Genomic DNA, 17,489 nt, shown 5'->3' on the forward strand with positions numbered 1-17,489 from the left:
CAGTTTGATTGGTTAACAATAATTATGAACAACTCTACATATAGGAATGAGATTTTTAGAGTTTAGGTAATTTAAAAATTGTTTTCGTTTAATTTGATTTAAAATAGGATAGAAAGTTTTATATAATTTATAATTAGTTTTAGAAAGAAATTCTTAAGAGATTCAGGACTACTTTTTAGGAATATTTTTTTTAATTTTCAATTTTTTTCTTTTTGCACGTCTCATTTTTTTTAACATTTTGTTTTTTTATTTTATATATGTCTTTTTCTTGTTTCTCTCCTTTTTTAAAAGTTTTTTTTGGTTATGTTGCTGTTTTTTTTTCTCTTTTTGTTTGTTTGTTTGTTTTTCGCATATGTTTTACCCATTTTTTCCTTTATGTTTCAGGTTTTTCTTTTTCCTTTTCTTTTTTACTTTTTTAACGTTCTATTTCTTTTTTTTTGTTTGTTTAAAAAAATATTTTTTAATTGTTATAAAGTATTTTTATTATAGTGAATGTCTATCATGTGGAATCCTTTTTAGGATATGGTTAAAGAGTCCTACTTGGGGACCATGTTCGATTTCTCCTATAAATAGTGTGCTCCTCTATATTGTAAATTCATTCATCAAGAGAAATAATAAGTCTTCTCTTCTTTTCTCTCTAGTTTCTTCTTCTTATTTTATAGTTTTATAACACGTTATCGGCCCGAGACTCGAATTTCTCAAAAGTGAAGGTTGGATTTGAGGAATTAATAAAGGTTTTATTTATTCTTTTATTTTTAATTTTAATGGTCAATCTTACAAAACTAGAGTTCAATGCCCTTTAAAGTTCGCGCAGGAACTACCACTCATGGGTGTTGAATGATTAAATCCGCCTTGATGCAGTGGGTCTTGGAGACACCATAAAAGAAGAAAATGAGGCATCAAATCAAAATTGTGCATGAGCAATGATATTCTTGCGTCATCATCTTGACGAGATTCTAAAAATCGAATATCTGACAGTTAAGGATCCACTTGTTTTGTGGAAAAACCTAAAAGAAAGATTTGACCACTTGAAGATGGTCATACATCCAAAAGCACGATATGATTGGATGCATCTAAGGTTACAAGACTTAAAGTCTATACATAAATACAATTCTTTCATGTTCAAAATCACTTCTCAACTGAAATTATGTGGAGAAACGGTTAGTGAGATTTATATGATGGAAAAGACGTTCTCCACTTTCCATGCCTCGAATGTGCTCTTGCAACAACAATATTGAGAGAAAGGTTACAAAAAGTATTCTGAACTAATTTTTCATCTTCTTGTGGCCGAACAAAATAATGATTTATTATTAAAATATTATGAGAATCGACCTACTGGATGTGAACCATTTCTTGAAGTGAATGAGGCGTACGTTCACCATGCTAGGTGTGGAAAAGGTCGCAGTCCTAATTGTGGTCGTGGACGTTGACATGGTCGTGGTCGTGATTATGGTCAAGAACGTAATTCTATTCCTGCATTAATCATTCATCAAATAAAAAGGGAAAAAGAAAGGATGAGAAACGTGAAGCAACTAGGGAAGGTTGTTTTTGATGTGGTGGAAGAGGTCATTATGCACGTGATTGTTGTACTCCCAAACACTTAGTTGAACCTTATCAAGAATCACTAAAGAAGAAAGAGAAAAATCATGAGGCAAATTTTATCTCTGAAAATCAAGTGTACATCATGCACATGGATATAGCAAATTTCTTCGCACATACTGAATGAAAAATAGATCACTTAATTGGTGATGCTTCTGTGAACATGGAAGAGTGATATTTTTTTGGTAGTATTTATTAATAAATTTCATGTAATGATAGTTTTTGCATGAGTATTGGTATTTTAAATTCGTTTAGTCGTTCATTATCTTGTTCCTTAATTCTTAATTAAATAATATATATTTTATATTGATTTATTTATATGATTCTAATATAATAGAGTTAGTCAAATACTAAACTTTATCACGTGTTTGTATTATATTAGGTCTTTAACTTGGTCTAATGTTAATAAAATACATAAATTCTGATATTAACTAGTATTTATCATGTGTTTGTATTATATTAGGTCTTTAATTTGATTTAATGTTAAAAACATGCAGTCCGTTATTAACTAGGATTCAATAATTATTTTATTTTCTTTTCCTAACAACTCATTTTTGACTTAGAGGAAATAATAAATTAAGGCTCAATTTCCAACATTTAATTATTAATTTATTCCTTTGAATATATTGTACCCTTTTGACAACACTAATATTTAATATATATTTATTTTGTGTATGTCATTTCATGTGAAGATATGGATAATTGTAAGAAAATATTATCGAAATATGAAGATATTTGTTTGATTTATTTTGGTACAACACATACGATATTCAAAAATAAGAAATATTTTTCTCATTTAAGTATGGGTAAAATAAATGTTACTACAATTATTGGTACTACTAATATGATTGAGGGTTTTGAAAGAGTCATTGTAATTTTGTCCAATGGAACTAAACTCAGCATTACTAATGCTATATTTTCTCCAAAATATAAGAAAAACTTGTTGAGTTTTAAAGATATCCGTGAAAATGGTTATCATATCTAATCAATGGATGAAATAAACTTGAATATCTTTGTATCACCAAGAATGTCTCTGGGTAGACATGTGTTATAGTAAAGTTCTCTGCCTTATCTTCTGGCTTGTATTAGACAAAAATTAGTGCAACTGAGGCACATTTTATAGTAAATAAGAAGTTTACTGATTCCAATACATTTGTACTTTGGCATGATCGTTTAGGACATCCTATGTCAATAATGATGAGACGAATTATAGAAAATTCAAATGGACATCCACTAAAAGACCTAAAAGTTCTTTTAAATGGTGAATTTTCTTGTACTGCTTGTTATAAAAGCAAGTTAATTGTGAGACCATCACCAATGAAAGTTAAGATCGAGTCCCCTCCGTTCTTGTAACGTGTACATGGTGATATTTGTGGACCTATTCACCTTCTTTGTGGGTCATTTAGATATTTAATGGTTCTAATAGATGTTTTTTCTAGATGGTCTCATGTGTGCCTATTGTCATCTCATAACTTTACATTTGAAAAATTATTGGCACAAATAATAAGGTTAAGGGTACACTTTCATGATAATAAGATTAAGTCCATACGTCTTGATAATGCTGCAAAGTTTTCATCCTAATCATTTAATGATTATTGTTTAACAATTGGGATAAGAGTTGAACACTCTGTTTCTCATGTTCATACTCAGAATGGTCTCGCTGAGTCATTAATTAAACGTTTGCAATTTATAGAAAGACCATTGCTTATGAAAACTAAATTGCCCACTTCTGTGTGGGAACATGCATTTTTGCATGCTGCAACACTTATTCGTCTCAGACCGACAAGTTATCATAACGTTTCTCCATTGCATTTGGTTATGGGTCAGGAACCTAATATATCTCATCTAAGAATTTTTGGAAGTTCTGTATATGTGCTTGTGGAACCACCAAACTGCACTAAGATGAGCTCGCAAAGAAGGTTAGGAATATATGTTGTGTTTGAGTCACCCTCCATTATCCTCTATCTTGAACCATTGACTGGAGACATGTTTACTGCTAGATTTGCAGATTGTCGGTTTAATGAGACAGTTTTCCCAAAATTAGGGGGAGAGAATAGTGAAATAAAATGAGAAGATTTGTGTAAAATTGGGATAATCCCCAAATACCCCCTCAACCTATGTCCAAAATCTCAGAGACACACTTATACTATACTAAGGTCCTATTACCCCCTGAACTTATTTTATTAATAATTTTTTACCCCTTTTCAAACTACGTGGCACTATCTTGTGGGCTCAATGATGGTTGACTCTTTTTTTTAAAACTAGTGCCACGTAGGCTAAAAGGGCTAGAAAATTACTTTTAAAAAAAGTTCAGGGGGGTAATATGACCTTAGTATAGTATAAGTGTGTCTTTATGATTTTGGGCATAGGTTGAGGGGGTACTTGTGCATTTTCCCCTTTTAAATTCCATGTCAATATAAACTAGACCATTTTCTATAAAATGGAGAGAATAATACATTATTGAGGTCAACATAACCCTTGAAATTCTTTAGGAACTAGCCATAATTTATTTGTTCTTCAAAGTAGGGTTTTGTTGTTATTATTATTATCTGTCGGATTTGCTTTGTTTGTTTCGGTTTTAGCTGAAAAGTTTTGGGTATAAAAGAAAGGTCAAGAACAAACTAGATCATTAACATTATTTATTTTTTCCCAAAATCTTAACTACTCATTGCATGGTCAACGCCTTAATCTTGTCTTTCCTGTCAATGGGCCTTGCCCTGCTTCAGCCCACTTAATTTCTGAAATTCAAATAATATATCTCTTTTCTTATTTTATTTTTAAAAAATATTTTTTTCTTTTAAAATTTTTTCTATAAATTTTAAAATTAGTATTTTAATACGTTTCACGTATGTTTAATTTATATTAACAAAATACCAATTTCTATTCTACTTTTTCTAAAATTTTCGTGTCAAATATAGTATAGTAAGTAAATGATTCAACTACTACAAAAGTCATTCCCTTGAAATTGGCCTGCTACACTTGTAATGTGATATTTCCTTAAATTTAGAATAATTGAATTGTTGAGACATATTTTTTGTTTCAAATTTACTTAAATCATTTTATTTTTTTAGACTATTTTTAGGATACTCTTTTATTTTACCCTTCATTTTGGATTTTTTATGTAATGAGTAAAAAAAAATTTAATTGCTTTGAATTAATGTAAAGATTAATTTAACAATGTCTAATAAGGGGTAAAAATGAAACGGAATGTCTAATATATGTATTAGAACTCATTTGGGTAAGCTAAAATACAATTTTTTTTAAGACTAAAAAAAATCAAATTTAAAATGATTTTTAAAGCAAAAAAATAGGGGAAACCTAACTTGGTTTTCAAGTAGGATTTTTAACCATATCCTAAAAGGACTCCGCATAATTAGACATTCACTTAACACAATTTTTTAATGACACTCCCCCTTGAATGTAGGTAGATTATGTGTCTCTTCAAAATCTTACTAGATAAAATCCAGTGGAAAAAAATCTAGTGAAGGAAAAAGAATACACATATTTAATGATACGCATTATGGATGCCTCATTAAAACCTTACAAGAAAAACTCAGTGGGACAAAACCTTGTGAGGACAAAAGAGTACATCACGTATTAACTCCCCCTAATGAAAACATCAAGAGACTTGGATAGTCGTTTTCCAATCTTGAGCATCATCTTCTTGCAAGTTGTAGTTGGTAGAGACTTGGTGGATAAATCAATTGTAGTATTACTTGAACAAACATGTTGCATGTTGATATCACCATTCTTGGGAGATCATAAGTGTATAAAAATCTTGATGAAATATGATTTCTTCTATCTGCTTTTGTGAATCTTTCCTTCAGGATCAATGATTTTTGTAAGTTCCTTACTTCTACTTCATTAAGCAAATAATCTTTTGTCTTTTGAAAACTCTTCAAGTGTTTTAATTCTAGTAATCAACTTGCATATGATGTATGCATATTGAATCAATTTAATCCTTACGAAGACAATAAATAAGTTTTTCAAAAAATTGTATATGCTTTAGATTTTGAAGTCATCGGATATTTTCATCTCAATTTTGTTATGTAATAATATTCAATGTTAGATGTATGACATCTGCTAGTGCCTAGATTGCAAGTCAAATAAGTTTTACATTTACAAAGATGAATGATATACCCTGGTTTTACGGTATTATTAAAATTTTTTCCTTAAGTTTAGTGTGTCCAAAAGACTTTTTGTGATAATTTTTATATAAGTTTCTCCTTATTTGCAGAAAATCTGTCCAAAGATGAATGCGGAGGTTTTTGAGCGATGAAATGCAGAAGAGACGAACTACGAAGCTTGTGACGGTCCATCATGCTCGTGACGGTCCATAGGTGGCAGCATAGTGCAGCTGCTGAAGGAAAATGGGGAAGTCTGACCAAGTGTGGGGTTACGGAAAGCGTGACGGACCGTCGTGTCCATGAAGGTCCGTCTTGCAGGTTCAAAATGATGTTCAGAGAAGTAGTCCAAGTACCCATATTTCAAAAGTTCAAGTGTTTTGGAATAGAGACCCTTGACGGACCGTTGTGCCTGTGACAATCCGTCATATCTGCCGTCGAGGGTAATGAAGAGAGCAGCAGAAGAAATCGCATCAAGTATAGGACGACAAAGTCCATGACGGTCCGTTGTGACCACGACGATCTGTCGTGATGTCCGTCGATCCAGCCGCGTTTTGGCAGATTTCCAGCAAATAGAGTCCTTATTTAATTAGGTTTTTTATTTTCTATAAATAGTTCGAAAAACCTTATTTTTGAGGTTAGACTCTGAAATATTTGGTTATGCCCTTGATTATTGTTAGATTCTTGATTATTTTGAGATTCTTTGAATTGATTGTTGATGATTTTTGTTGATTAATAAAGCAAACTTTCGGATTTTACTCTTTCTCATTGAAGTAAGTACATGCATTCTTATACCATATATTTGAATATTGTGATTATGACTATGGGTAACTAAACTCCATGACTAGGGTTGTGGGAACCATAGGCAAATAATAAGGTAAAACCTAACTAAAATAACAATTCTAGAATAGTGTCTTGCATGTATTGATAATTCTTTCGCATAGAAGTCTTTTTAACGGATGGCCAACGTTAGAACTCTTCTTATTGCTACTTGCTGGACCAAGAAGGTAGATAATAGGGAAAAAATTATCAACATAGATTTAGTGTATACTATCTAATAGGCTAGTATTGATTGGTACGATGTAATAACTTAGTCAAATATCGAATACGATGCTTAATATGAGGTAAAGATAAGGGTTAGGATAGCAACACACGTAGCCGGAACAAGGTGCGGAGTAATATTTTCTAGATATCGGACCAAGAATTTAAAAATACATAACTTATCACTTTGCATGCAAGATACTAGGAAAGAACTGTTATAGTTAGACTTATCAAGTTATGAACCTGTGGGGAACACGCAAACCCTAGTTACTTTAATTAATTGATTAAACTCCAACATTCGAAGCTGTTAGTTGTCTCCTTTTATTTCGCTAGTTATTTTCATTTATTTAGGAATAGAAACCCCCATTTTTATCACTTTTGCTTTCCAAGGAAGTAATTGACTGAACAATAGTAATAATAGATTGAAGTTAAGTCTGAACTATTTTCCTCGTGGGAACGATCCCAACCTCACTAGTTATGTTATTTACTTGACACGACCGTTTTATTTCTTATTTGAGAAGTAAGTTTGAGCTTATCAAATTTTGGCGCCGCTGCCGGGGAAAGTAGCTTTTAGATTAACTTAAACTTATTACTATTGTTTAGTTGATATTTTCTTAATTTTACTTTGTTTTATTGTTTTTGATTCGTGCAAAACCACCCTCTTTGTATGACAAATACACGGAGAGGAAGAGAACCCTTGTTTCCCTATGATCACGAATTACAACGTACATTACGCAACATGAATCAAAACATGGGAATAAATGATGATGATCCAAACTAGAAGATCCCAGCTCCGGTTGATAGTCATGGTCAGTTGTTACCCGATGCCCCGGGTGAACACCAACAGAGGGGACAAAATCCTGCTCCACGGCCCCAAGCATACCATAGAGGATATGATAACATAGCAGACTCCAATGGGCCACTTGTCTTGCCTCCACCACCACCAGGCCACACCTTTGTGGTAATTAGTAGCCTGATGCAAATACTCACTGCTAGAGGTTTGTTTTCAGGGCTATCTTTTGAGGATCCACATGCCCATATAGATAAGGTAAGGGAAGTGTGTAAAAATTGTGTAGGGAAACATGACTTGGACTTGGATGCAATAGGGCTTAGAGTGTTTCCTCTCTCACTGACTGGAGAGGCTGCTATATGGTTCACTGAGCCTCTTACAACTCAATTTTCACATGGAACCAACTAAGGGTGATTAATATCATTTTACCCTGGGAGTACATATTCCAAATCAAACCTCGGATACTGGAGGGAAATAATTTCCTTAAGGGGAAACACTGAGTTCAGTGAACTTGATCTTTTTCCTGTTTAAATTTTTCAAAATTCTAGTACGTTATAGATTTTATTTTTCCTTAATTAATTTATGTTCATATTTCTTACTGGTTCTATAAATTATGATTATTTCGTGTTTCTACAAAATTTATTGGAATCAGGAATTTTAGTTCTTCCTAACACAGATGGCAACAGTGACAAGTAGGTTAGCCTGTCAAAGGGCCCTCACTTTGGACCAACTCATTAAGCAAGAAAGTTGGAGTAGGTATATAGAGTCATATTTCAGTACATTTATGGTCTAATTTAAAGCCTCTACAACAATAGTCCACACAATGAGTTTGACATTTCCCCCAAAATACGTATGAAATATCTCATTTTAATGTATTAGTTATAATAGCATGCATATAAGGTTAGGCTAGAAAATAGATTAGTTAGAACGAAGTAGAACGTTAATCTACTCCAGGATTGACCAAGGGACCACCTAAATTATAATTTCAGAGAGGTTAGCAAAATTCATTCTTAATAGAACTTTCTTTCCTAATTACTTGTCTATTTTTGACTTTATATACTGTTAGATTCAAAGTCTAACCCTATGTCACATACCTATTAAGAAATATAATTGATATAGTAAATTATTATTTTACCCTTTATTAATTGATAGAATTTTAAAATCAATTTAATATTAAAGAGGTTCTATTTTTTAAAAAAATATTAACCTTCTAAATAAATTGAAGATATAAAAAATAAAAAAATGCCAACTTTCACATATAACAAACAAAAATTTATATTTGTATGATATAGCAAAGTTTGCATCATTGCGCTCCACAGCAAACATATAACTGTATAATTCGTTATACATATACAACTATATAATTAGCTGGCCTAAATTGTATGATTCGCTGACCTCGCTATACATATACAATTGTATGATTCGCTGGCCTAAATAGTATACATCGCTGGCCTATTTCGCAGCAATTGTATAATTCGCTTGCCTATTTCACTGCATTTGTATAATGCGCAATTGTATAATTCACTGGCCTATTTCGTTGTAATATGTGTATAAAATTTGTTTTGCATATAATTGAATCGAAGTAAAATGTTTGTACATTGTATTATTATAAGTGTATAGGAAGAAGATATATGTTGTTCCCTCGCTTTATACAAAAACAGAAACAAAATTATACACTTCTGTTGTATAAAGCGAGAGAAAATTGTATTTCACTGCAATTATATAATTCGCAATTATATAATTCGCTGACCTTTTTCGCTACAATATTTGTATAAAATTTGCATTTGTATACAATTGAATGGATGAAAAATATTTGTAAATTTTATAATTAAGCGTATAGCACGAAGATATATGTTTTTGCATGTCTATATACAATTTTCTCTCGCTTTATACAAAACAGAAACACAATTTATACACTTCTGTTGTATAAAGCGAGAGAGGCGAGTAGATGGAGAGTGGCGAGAGAGAATGGGAGAGTGGTGAGTAAGAGTTATGGGAGAGAGGCGACTGACAAACATTTGCTATGGGGCATAGTTAAATCAAACGGTAGTTACTCCATTTAATTTAGGTTATTAGTTTACTATTGTATAAAATTATCCATAAAAAATTATTCAATAGAAATAATAATTCGAATTAAATGATATAGTCATAGTTTTTTTAGTTGTAATTCGCAGAGAACATCCCTTTTTTTGTCATCTTATTTGGTATACAATTAACCATTTTCGATATACAATTAATCATTTTATACATTTCGGTATAAAAATGTATAAACTGTGTTTGTGTTTGTATAAATCTAGAGAAAAATATATATACAAATACAAATATATATATATATATATATGATCTTATTATACAAATTTCACTATATAAATGAATTTATACAAAATTGAATAATTAATATAAAATTGGATGTTTAGTTAATTATACAAAACAAAAGCTTCATCAAATATAAAATTTGATATAGAGCACAATTATGCAAACTATAGTTATAGCATACAAATATAATTTTTATGTTTGTTATATATGAAAGTTAACTCTCCAAATAAATAGAAATATTTAGAATGAATAAAAATTATGATTTGTCGAAAATAACAAATAAAAAGGAACAGGGTAAGTATACTTACTCCCTCTGTTTAAAAAAAGAATGACATCCTTTCCTTTTTAATCTGTTTTAGATTAATTCTTTCTTTTTAGGGTAACAACTTTTCGCGTGGCATGTTTAAATTACAAGATTAAAGGAAAATTTTGTACATTTGACATAATTTTAATTTAGGACCACATAATAAAAAATCTTTATTATTATTTTAAATTGGGAAAATGCACAAGTACCCCCTCAACCTATGCCCGAAATCTCAGAGACACACTTATACTATACTAATGTCCTATTACCCCCCTTAACTTATTTTATAAGTTATTTTCTATCCCTTTTCAGCCTACGTGGCACAAATTTTAAAACGAAAAGTCAATCTGCGTTGGACCCACAAGATAGTGCCACATAGGCCGAAAAGGGGTAGAAAATTATTAATAAAATAAGTTAAAGGGGGTAATAGGACCTTGGTATAGTATAAGTGTGTCTCTGAGATTTCGGGCATATGTTGAGGGGGTACTTGTGCATTATCCAAAAAATTTATCATTGTCTCATCTTGATCCATATTCTTCTACTTGCGAACAAAAAGTACAAAAGATTATTCATCTGCAGAAAATTTTAAATCAAATGCCAGATGCATTTACAGATTTGAAATGGATTACTACATCACATATTCCTACAGAGAATGACCTAATTCGAATTAATGTCCCTAAAGGACCATCCACTAGTGTGATAGATAATGAGTCAAATACACACCTAAAGCGTGGTAAACCATTGGGGTCTAAGGATCAAAATTCTAGAAAAAGAAAGATTAAATGTCTAGATGACACTATGAAAGAATCTCATATGGAAGTTCAAAATTGGAATAAGTCTGATATTCATGAAAGAATCAATGAACATGAAACTCAAAGAAATAATGAACTCTCCATAAATTTAAGAGATGTTGAAACTAATATGAATCGATCAGAAATAGTGGTTGATTATGTCTTTGCATATAATGTTGCAACAAATATCATGCAAGATAATGAGGATCATGAACCTCAATCTATTATAGAATGTCAACAACGAAATGATTGGCCAAAATGGCAAGAAGCGATTCAATCAGAGTTGAATTCACTTGCCAAGCATGAAGTTTTTGGACCTATAGTTCAAACACCTAATGGTATTAAACCTGTTGGTTACAAATGGATTTTTGTGCGAAAAAGAAATGAGAAAAATGAAATACAAAGGTATAAAGCACGCCTTGTGGCACAAGGATTTTTTCAACGGCCTAGCGTCGACTATGAAGAGACATACTCACCAATTATGGATGCAATAACATTGCATTATCTCATTAGTTTCACCGTCCATGATTAACTTGAATTGCATTTGATGGATGTGGTTACAACCTACCTTTATGGATCACTTGATAAAAGATATACATTAAAATTCCTGAAGGATTTGCGATGCCTAAATCATGTAATTCAAAATCTCAAGAAATGTATTCAATTAAATTGCAAAGATCATTTTATGGTTTGAAGCAACATGCGTGCATTTGGTATAACAGTCTTAGTAAGTATTTAATTAAGGAAGGTTATACAAATGATGCAATTTTTCCATGTGTCTTTGTAAAGAAAACAATATCAAAATTTGTTGTACTTGCTATTATGTTAATTACATAAATCTTATTGGAACTCCAATAGACCTTCAAAAGGCAATTGATTATTTAAAGAATGAATTTGAGATGAAAGATCTGGGAAGGACAAAATTATGCCTTGGTTTAAAAATTGAGCATTTGACAAATGGTATTTTTGTTCATCAATCTGCCTATACAGAAAAAGTGTTAAAAAGATTTTGTATGGATGAAGCGCATCCATTAAGTATTCTGATGGTTGTTCGTTCACTTGATGTTAATACGGATCCATTCCGACCTCAAGAAAAGGATGAAGAAAATCTTGATTTTGAAGTACCATATCTTGGTGCAATTTGTGCACTAATGTATCTTGCTAAAACTACGAGGCCTGATATAGCTTTTACTGTTAACTTGTTAGAAAGGTATAGTTATGCGCCTACTAGGAGACATTGGAATGGAATCAAACACATTTCGTAATATCTTAAAGGGATAACTGATATGGGCTTATTCTATTTTTTAATTGTCGCCAAAATCTTGTTGGTTATGTTGATGCAAAATATTTATCTGATCCACACAAAGCTCGATCCAAAACAGGCTATGTGTTTATATGTGTGGGCACTGCCATATCTTGGATATCTACAAAGCAGTTCATCGTAGCCACTTCATCTAATCATGCTGAAATTATAGTTATTCATGAAGCAAGTAGAGAATGTGTGTGGTTAAGTTCTATGATACATCTCATTCGAGAGAAATGTGGTTTGGAATGTGATAAAGTAACCACAACTTTATATGAAGATAATGCAGCATGCATAACACAACTTAAGGGAGGATTCATAAAAGGGTTCATAAAATGTTCAAAAAATTCGTTCAAGTGACAATGTGACTGATCTATTCACCAAGTCTCACCAACTGCAACTTCCAAGAAGATGGTGCACAAGCTTGGAATGCGAATATTCAAGTCTCTGGATTGATGTTCTCATTAAGGGGAGTTAATACACATTGTACTCTTTTTCCCGTACGTGCTTTTGTCCCACTAGGTTTTCCTTGTAAGCTTTTTAATAAGGCAACCTAGATGCGTATTAATAGATATGTGTACTCTTTTTCTTTACTAGAGTTTTTCTTTTCTTAAAGTTTTTTTTTGTAAGGTTTTTGACGAGGCACATCATCTATAAATTAGACATTCAAGGGAAGTGTTATAAAGTATTTCTATTATAATGAATTTATATCATGTGGAGTCCTTTTTAGGATATGGTTAAAGAGTCCTACTTGGAGACCAAGATAGATTTCTCCTTAAATTCATTCATCAAGAAAATAACAAGTCTTGTCTTCTTTTCTCTCTAGTTTCTTCTTATCCTATAGTTTTATAACATTAATCAATTTTTGTACGCTTTGTTTTTTACCTTTTCCTATTCTATTTTTATGTACTTTGTTAACCTTCTCTTTCTTTATTATTTTTTTTTGTTGTTCTTATTTTTTATTTTAATTCCATTTGTAATATGCTTTAGTTTCTCTTTTTTTTAAAATTTATATTTTATTCTTTTTCAGTTCACGTTTGTTCTCTTTTCTTTCTTATGCTTTCTTACTATTTTTCAATTAATATTTCTAATTATTTGTATTTATTTTTACCCTAAATCTCTACATTATATTCATATATTCTTCTATTATATACCTTAATATATCAAATTAATGGGAAACTATTTTTTTCTACATAAAACAAAAGTAGATTCCCCATAACTTTTCTAAGTCGCTAATCACTTATGTTTCAGTTTTTTTCCTAGTCAATTTAGTCTACAAATATTTTTTTTTTGGTAAAATCTTAAGTGGAAAGCTCAAAGAAACATTTACTATTAAATATCATAAAACAAATTTCAATATAAAATGCATCTAAAAAGCATGGACAATAATAATAATAACAACAATAATAATAACAACAATAATAATAATGATAACAACAACAATAATAACAACAACAATAAATATAATAATAATAATAATAATAATAGTAATAATAATAATAATAATAATAATAATAATAATAATGATAACGATAATGATAACAATAATAATAAGATCAATAATAATAATCATGATGCCGATGATGATGATGACGATTATGATGACGATGACGATGATGATGATGATGATGACGAAGATGATGATGATGATGATAATGATGATGATAATGATAATGATGACGGAGATGATGATGACAATGATGATGATGACGATGTTGGCGATGATAGTGACGATAATGATGATGATGACGACGACGATGATGATGATGAAGATGATGATAATGATGATGATCATGGTGATGACGATTACGATGACGATGATGACAATACAATGACGACGACGACGATGATTATTATGATAATGATGATGATGATGATAATGAGGATTATGATGATGATGATGACGATGATGACGATAATGATGACGATGATGATGATGAAGATGACAAAGATGATTATGACAAAGATGACAATGATGATGATGATAATGACGATGACGATGACGATGACGACGATGACGACGATGATGACGATGATAATGACGACGATGATGATGACAACGATGATGACGATGATGATGATGATGATGATGATGACGATTATGACAAGGACGATGGCGATGATGATGAAAATTACGATGATGATGACGATGACGATGACGATGATGATGATGATGACAGCGATGACGATGACGATGATTTTTATATACCTCCTTTTCCACCACTGGCTCCCGTACAAGGATAGTTACCTTGAAGGGTTCATTTAAAATATAGGACAAAATATCAAACTTTCTAGCTCTCAAGAGAGTAACAAAAGATAGTGTAGACCCTGAATAAGGTAAAGCATATACATCAATAGAGAAGACTTGTAACATATCGGTTACCACATCGGGAGAACTCTGTTGTTCACCCCTTGAGCGAAGTGAATAAAAATTATTCTTTTTTTGAGGATCCACATTAGAACCACTAGCTTGCCCACTACCATTTTCTTTACTCTTCATATTTGGTCAATCTAACCTTGTGGCCATTCTTGCCATACACAAAGCAATTGTCCGTCCCAAAAAGGCAATCACCGTAATGCTTCTTGCCACACTTTCCACAAGTTGGCTTCTTGTTTGGTGAGCTAGTACCTCTTCCCTTTTGACACTTAGGATTAGAAATGCTATCACCACAATCCCTGGGAAATTTAGTAGGAACTTGATTCAAAGACCTTCTCTTAAACCTAGGCTTGTCTTTGATATCAAGCCTACCTTTTGAAGAACCACCATCAAAAGACCTTGCCCTCTTGGCATCTCTACTCTTTTTCTTAGCTCTTGTCTCTTCCACTTGTTGATCATGAACCATAAGACGAGAAATGTTCATATTGTCATGTAGCATAGACAAATGACATTCTTCCTTCAAGTCATCCGACACTCCTGTCACAAAACAACTCATTTCATCTCTAGGATCAGAAACCAAAGAAAAAAAATATTTTTACAATTTAGTGAATCTCAAAGAGTATTCAAGTACACTCATACCTCCTTCAGAAAGGTCGATAAATTCCACCACTCAACTTCCCTTTCTTGCCAAATCTCACCACCCTTTTTCATAGGAAAAATTGTTAAATACACTTTATCACCTTTTTCAAACACTAATTTCCTTTTCCTATGGTCATCATAAGACTTTTGCCAGCTATAGGCTGTTTTCAAGCGATTCCTTATGATATGAACATTTTCCAAAGGCTTATAAATGAAATTGGGACCCAAAAGTAGAGACTCACCCACTTCAAAACATCCAAGTGAATATCTACATCTCCTACCATACAAGGCTCCATAAGGAGCCATAGATATAAATGAATGGTATTTATTGTTGTAAGCGAACTCGACCAAAGGCAAGTGCTTATCCAAATTACACTTGAAATTAATTATACAATCTCTAAGAATATCCTCAAAGGTTTGAATAGAGCTCTCCGGTTGACCTTTCATTTGAGAATTAAAAGTGGTGCTTAAATTCACCTTGGTACCTAACCCTTTTTTGAATGATCTCCAAAATCTCGATGTAAATTATGCACCCCTATTAGATATGATGGATAGTGGAATTCCATAGAGACACACAATCTCATCTATGAAGATACTTGCATAATCCTCCACGAATAAGTATACTTGACGGGACTAAAATGAACGAATTTGGTCAACCTATCAACAACCACCCATATGTAGTCATATTGCTTTTGTGTCTAAGCCAAACCTACCACAAAATCCATAATTATGTCTTCCCATTTCCAAGTAGGGACTTGGATTTCTTGAAGTAAATCACCCGGCTTTTGGTGTTCGACTTTCACTTGTTCGCAATTTGGACACCTTGCAACAAATTCCTCAATGTCCTTCTTCAAGCCTTCCCACCAAAAACACTTCCCTAAAGTTATGGTACATATTTGTAGAACCCGGATGAATGGAATAACGGGACCCATGAGTTTCCTCAAGAATCGGGTTCGTCAAACCAAATACATTGGGAACACGTAACCTTTCTTGAAACCTCAAGAAACCATTCTCCCCTAAGGAGAATGACTCATTAAGCTTACCAATAACTGATTCCATCAACTCCATCAATGATTGATCAAGGTGTTTCTTTGACTTCACCTCAACCACCAAAGATGATTCAGAGTTATGATGGACCATAAAACCACCATTTGGAGAATCTTCCAAGCTCACACACAATCTAGCAAACCTATGAACATCATTCACTGTGTCTTTCTTAGATTCTTCTAAATGAGATACACTACTCATGGTCATACAACTTAGAGCATCCACAACCACATTGGCCTTTCTGAGGTGATAGAGTACACTCATGTCGTAATCTTTCAATAATTCAAACCATCTTCTTTGTCAAAGATTCAACTCCTTTTGAGTAAACACTTATTAAAGACTCTTGTGGTCGGTATAAACTTCGACATGGACACCATACAAGTAATTTCTCCATATTTTCAAGGAAAATACCACAACCGCTAACTCAAGACCATGAGTTGGGTAATTTCTCTCATGCACCTTATGTTGCCTAGAGTCATAGGCTATTACTTTCCCATGTTGCATAAGAACAAACCCTAAACCCACTCAAGATGCATCAAAATACACAACAAAGACCTTAATACCCTTCGGTAAATTCAACACCGGATCGGAAGTAAGAATATATTTTATGCTTTGGAAACTTCTTTTACATGCCTCAGACCACTAAAACTTTTTCCTCTTTAAACTAAATAGACGTAGTAAAGTGAGACATCGACTCTAAATATATTCAACTTCATGCTCTGATACCAAGTTTGTCACATCCGGAGAGCACCCTCTATACATAACCGGAGTCGTTGTCCTCTTTGAGGACTAAGACTAGCATCTTATATTGCATCATTAAATTCATAGGTCAAAAATGCAAAAAAGTTAAAACTTTTCTATATATATATTAAGGTTTACATAGAACTCTCGCATATACATAATATAGTCATATAAAGTATACATAGACCCTTCGTATAGGAAGATTACTTAGTCTTCTACTTTTATTGCACATAGTTATATAAGATATAACATAGTCTTTATACCGGATGTGTCATCTCATAATTATCTAAAATAAGAGTATAGCAATTGGGCATATCCCATACATAACCGTAATAGATCCACATACAGGTTATACAATATTTAGTACTCAGATAAAAATGAAAGAAGTTAAAGTCTTATAACTAGAACAACATCAAA

The 17,489-nt window shown here is 32.1% G+C and overlaps 1 protein-coding gene across 1 annotated transcript; it reads right to left on the reverse strand.

Moving 5' to 3' along the window:
- Positions 1-14,757: 14,757 nt before the first annotated feature.
- LOC138338465 (uncharacterized) lies at positions 14,758-16,595 on the reverse strand. The gene is made up of 2 exons (XM_069289429.1): positions 16,328-16,595; positions 14,758-15,182 (listed from the first exon to the last, which is right to left on the reverse strand). The coding sequence occupies exons 1-2, from the start codon at positions 16,593-16,595 to the stop codon at positions 14,758-14,760; spliced, it is 693 nt and encodes a 230-aa protein (XP_069145530.1).
- Positions 16,596-17,489: the final 894 nt, after the last annotated feature.

The sequence above is a fragment of the Solanum lycopersicum genome, chromosome 9 (genome assembly GCF_036512215.1).
Source record: "Solanum lycopersicum chromosome 9, SLM_r2.1".
NCBI classification, from domain to species: domain Eukaryota; kingdom Viridiplantae; phylum Streptophyta; class Magnoliopsida; order Solanales; family Solanaceae; genus Solanum; species Solanum lycopersicum.

Coding starts and splice junctions, on each gene's coding strand:
- LOC138338465 (XM_069289429.1), bottom strand. CDS start 16,595: ATGAGTGTACTCTATCACCTCAGAAAGGCCAATGTGGTTGTGGATGCT. Junction 15,183..16,327: donor GTTGATGGAATCAGTTATTG/GTAAGCTTAATG, acceptor GTTTTGTGACAG/GAGTGTCGGATGACTTGAAG.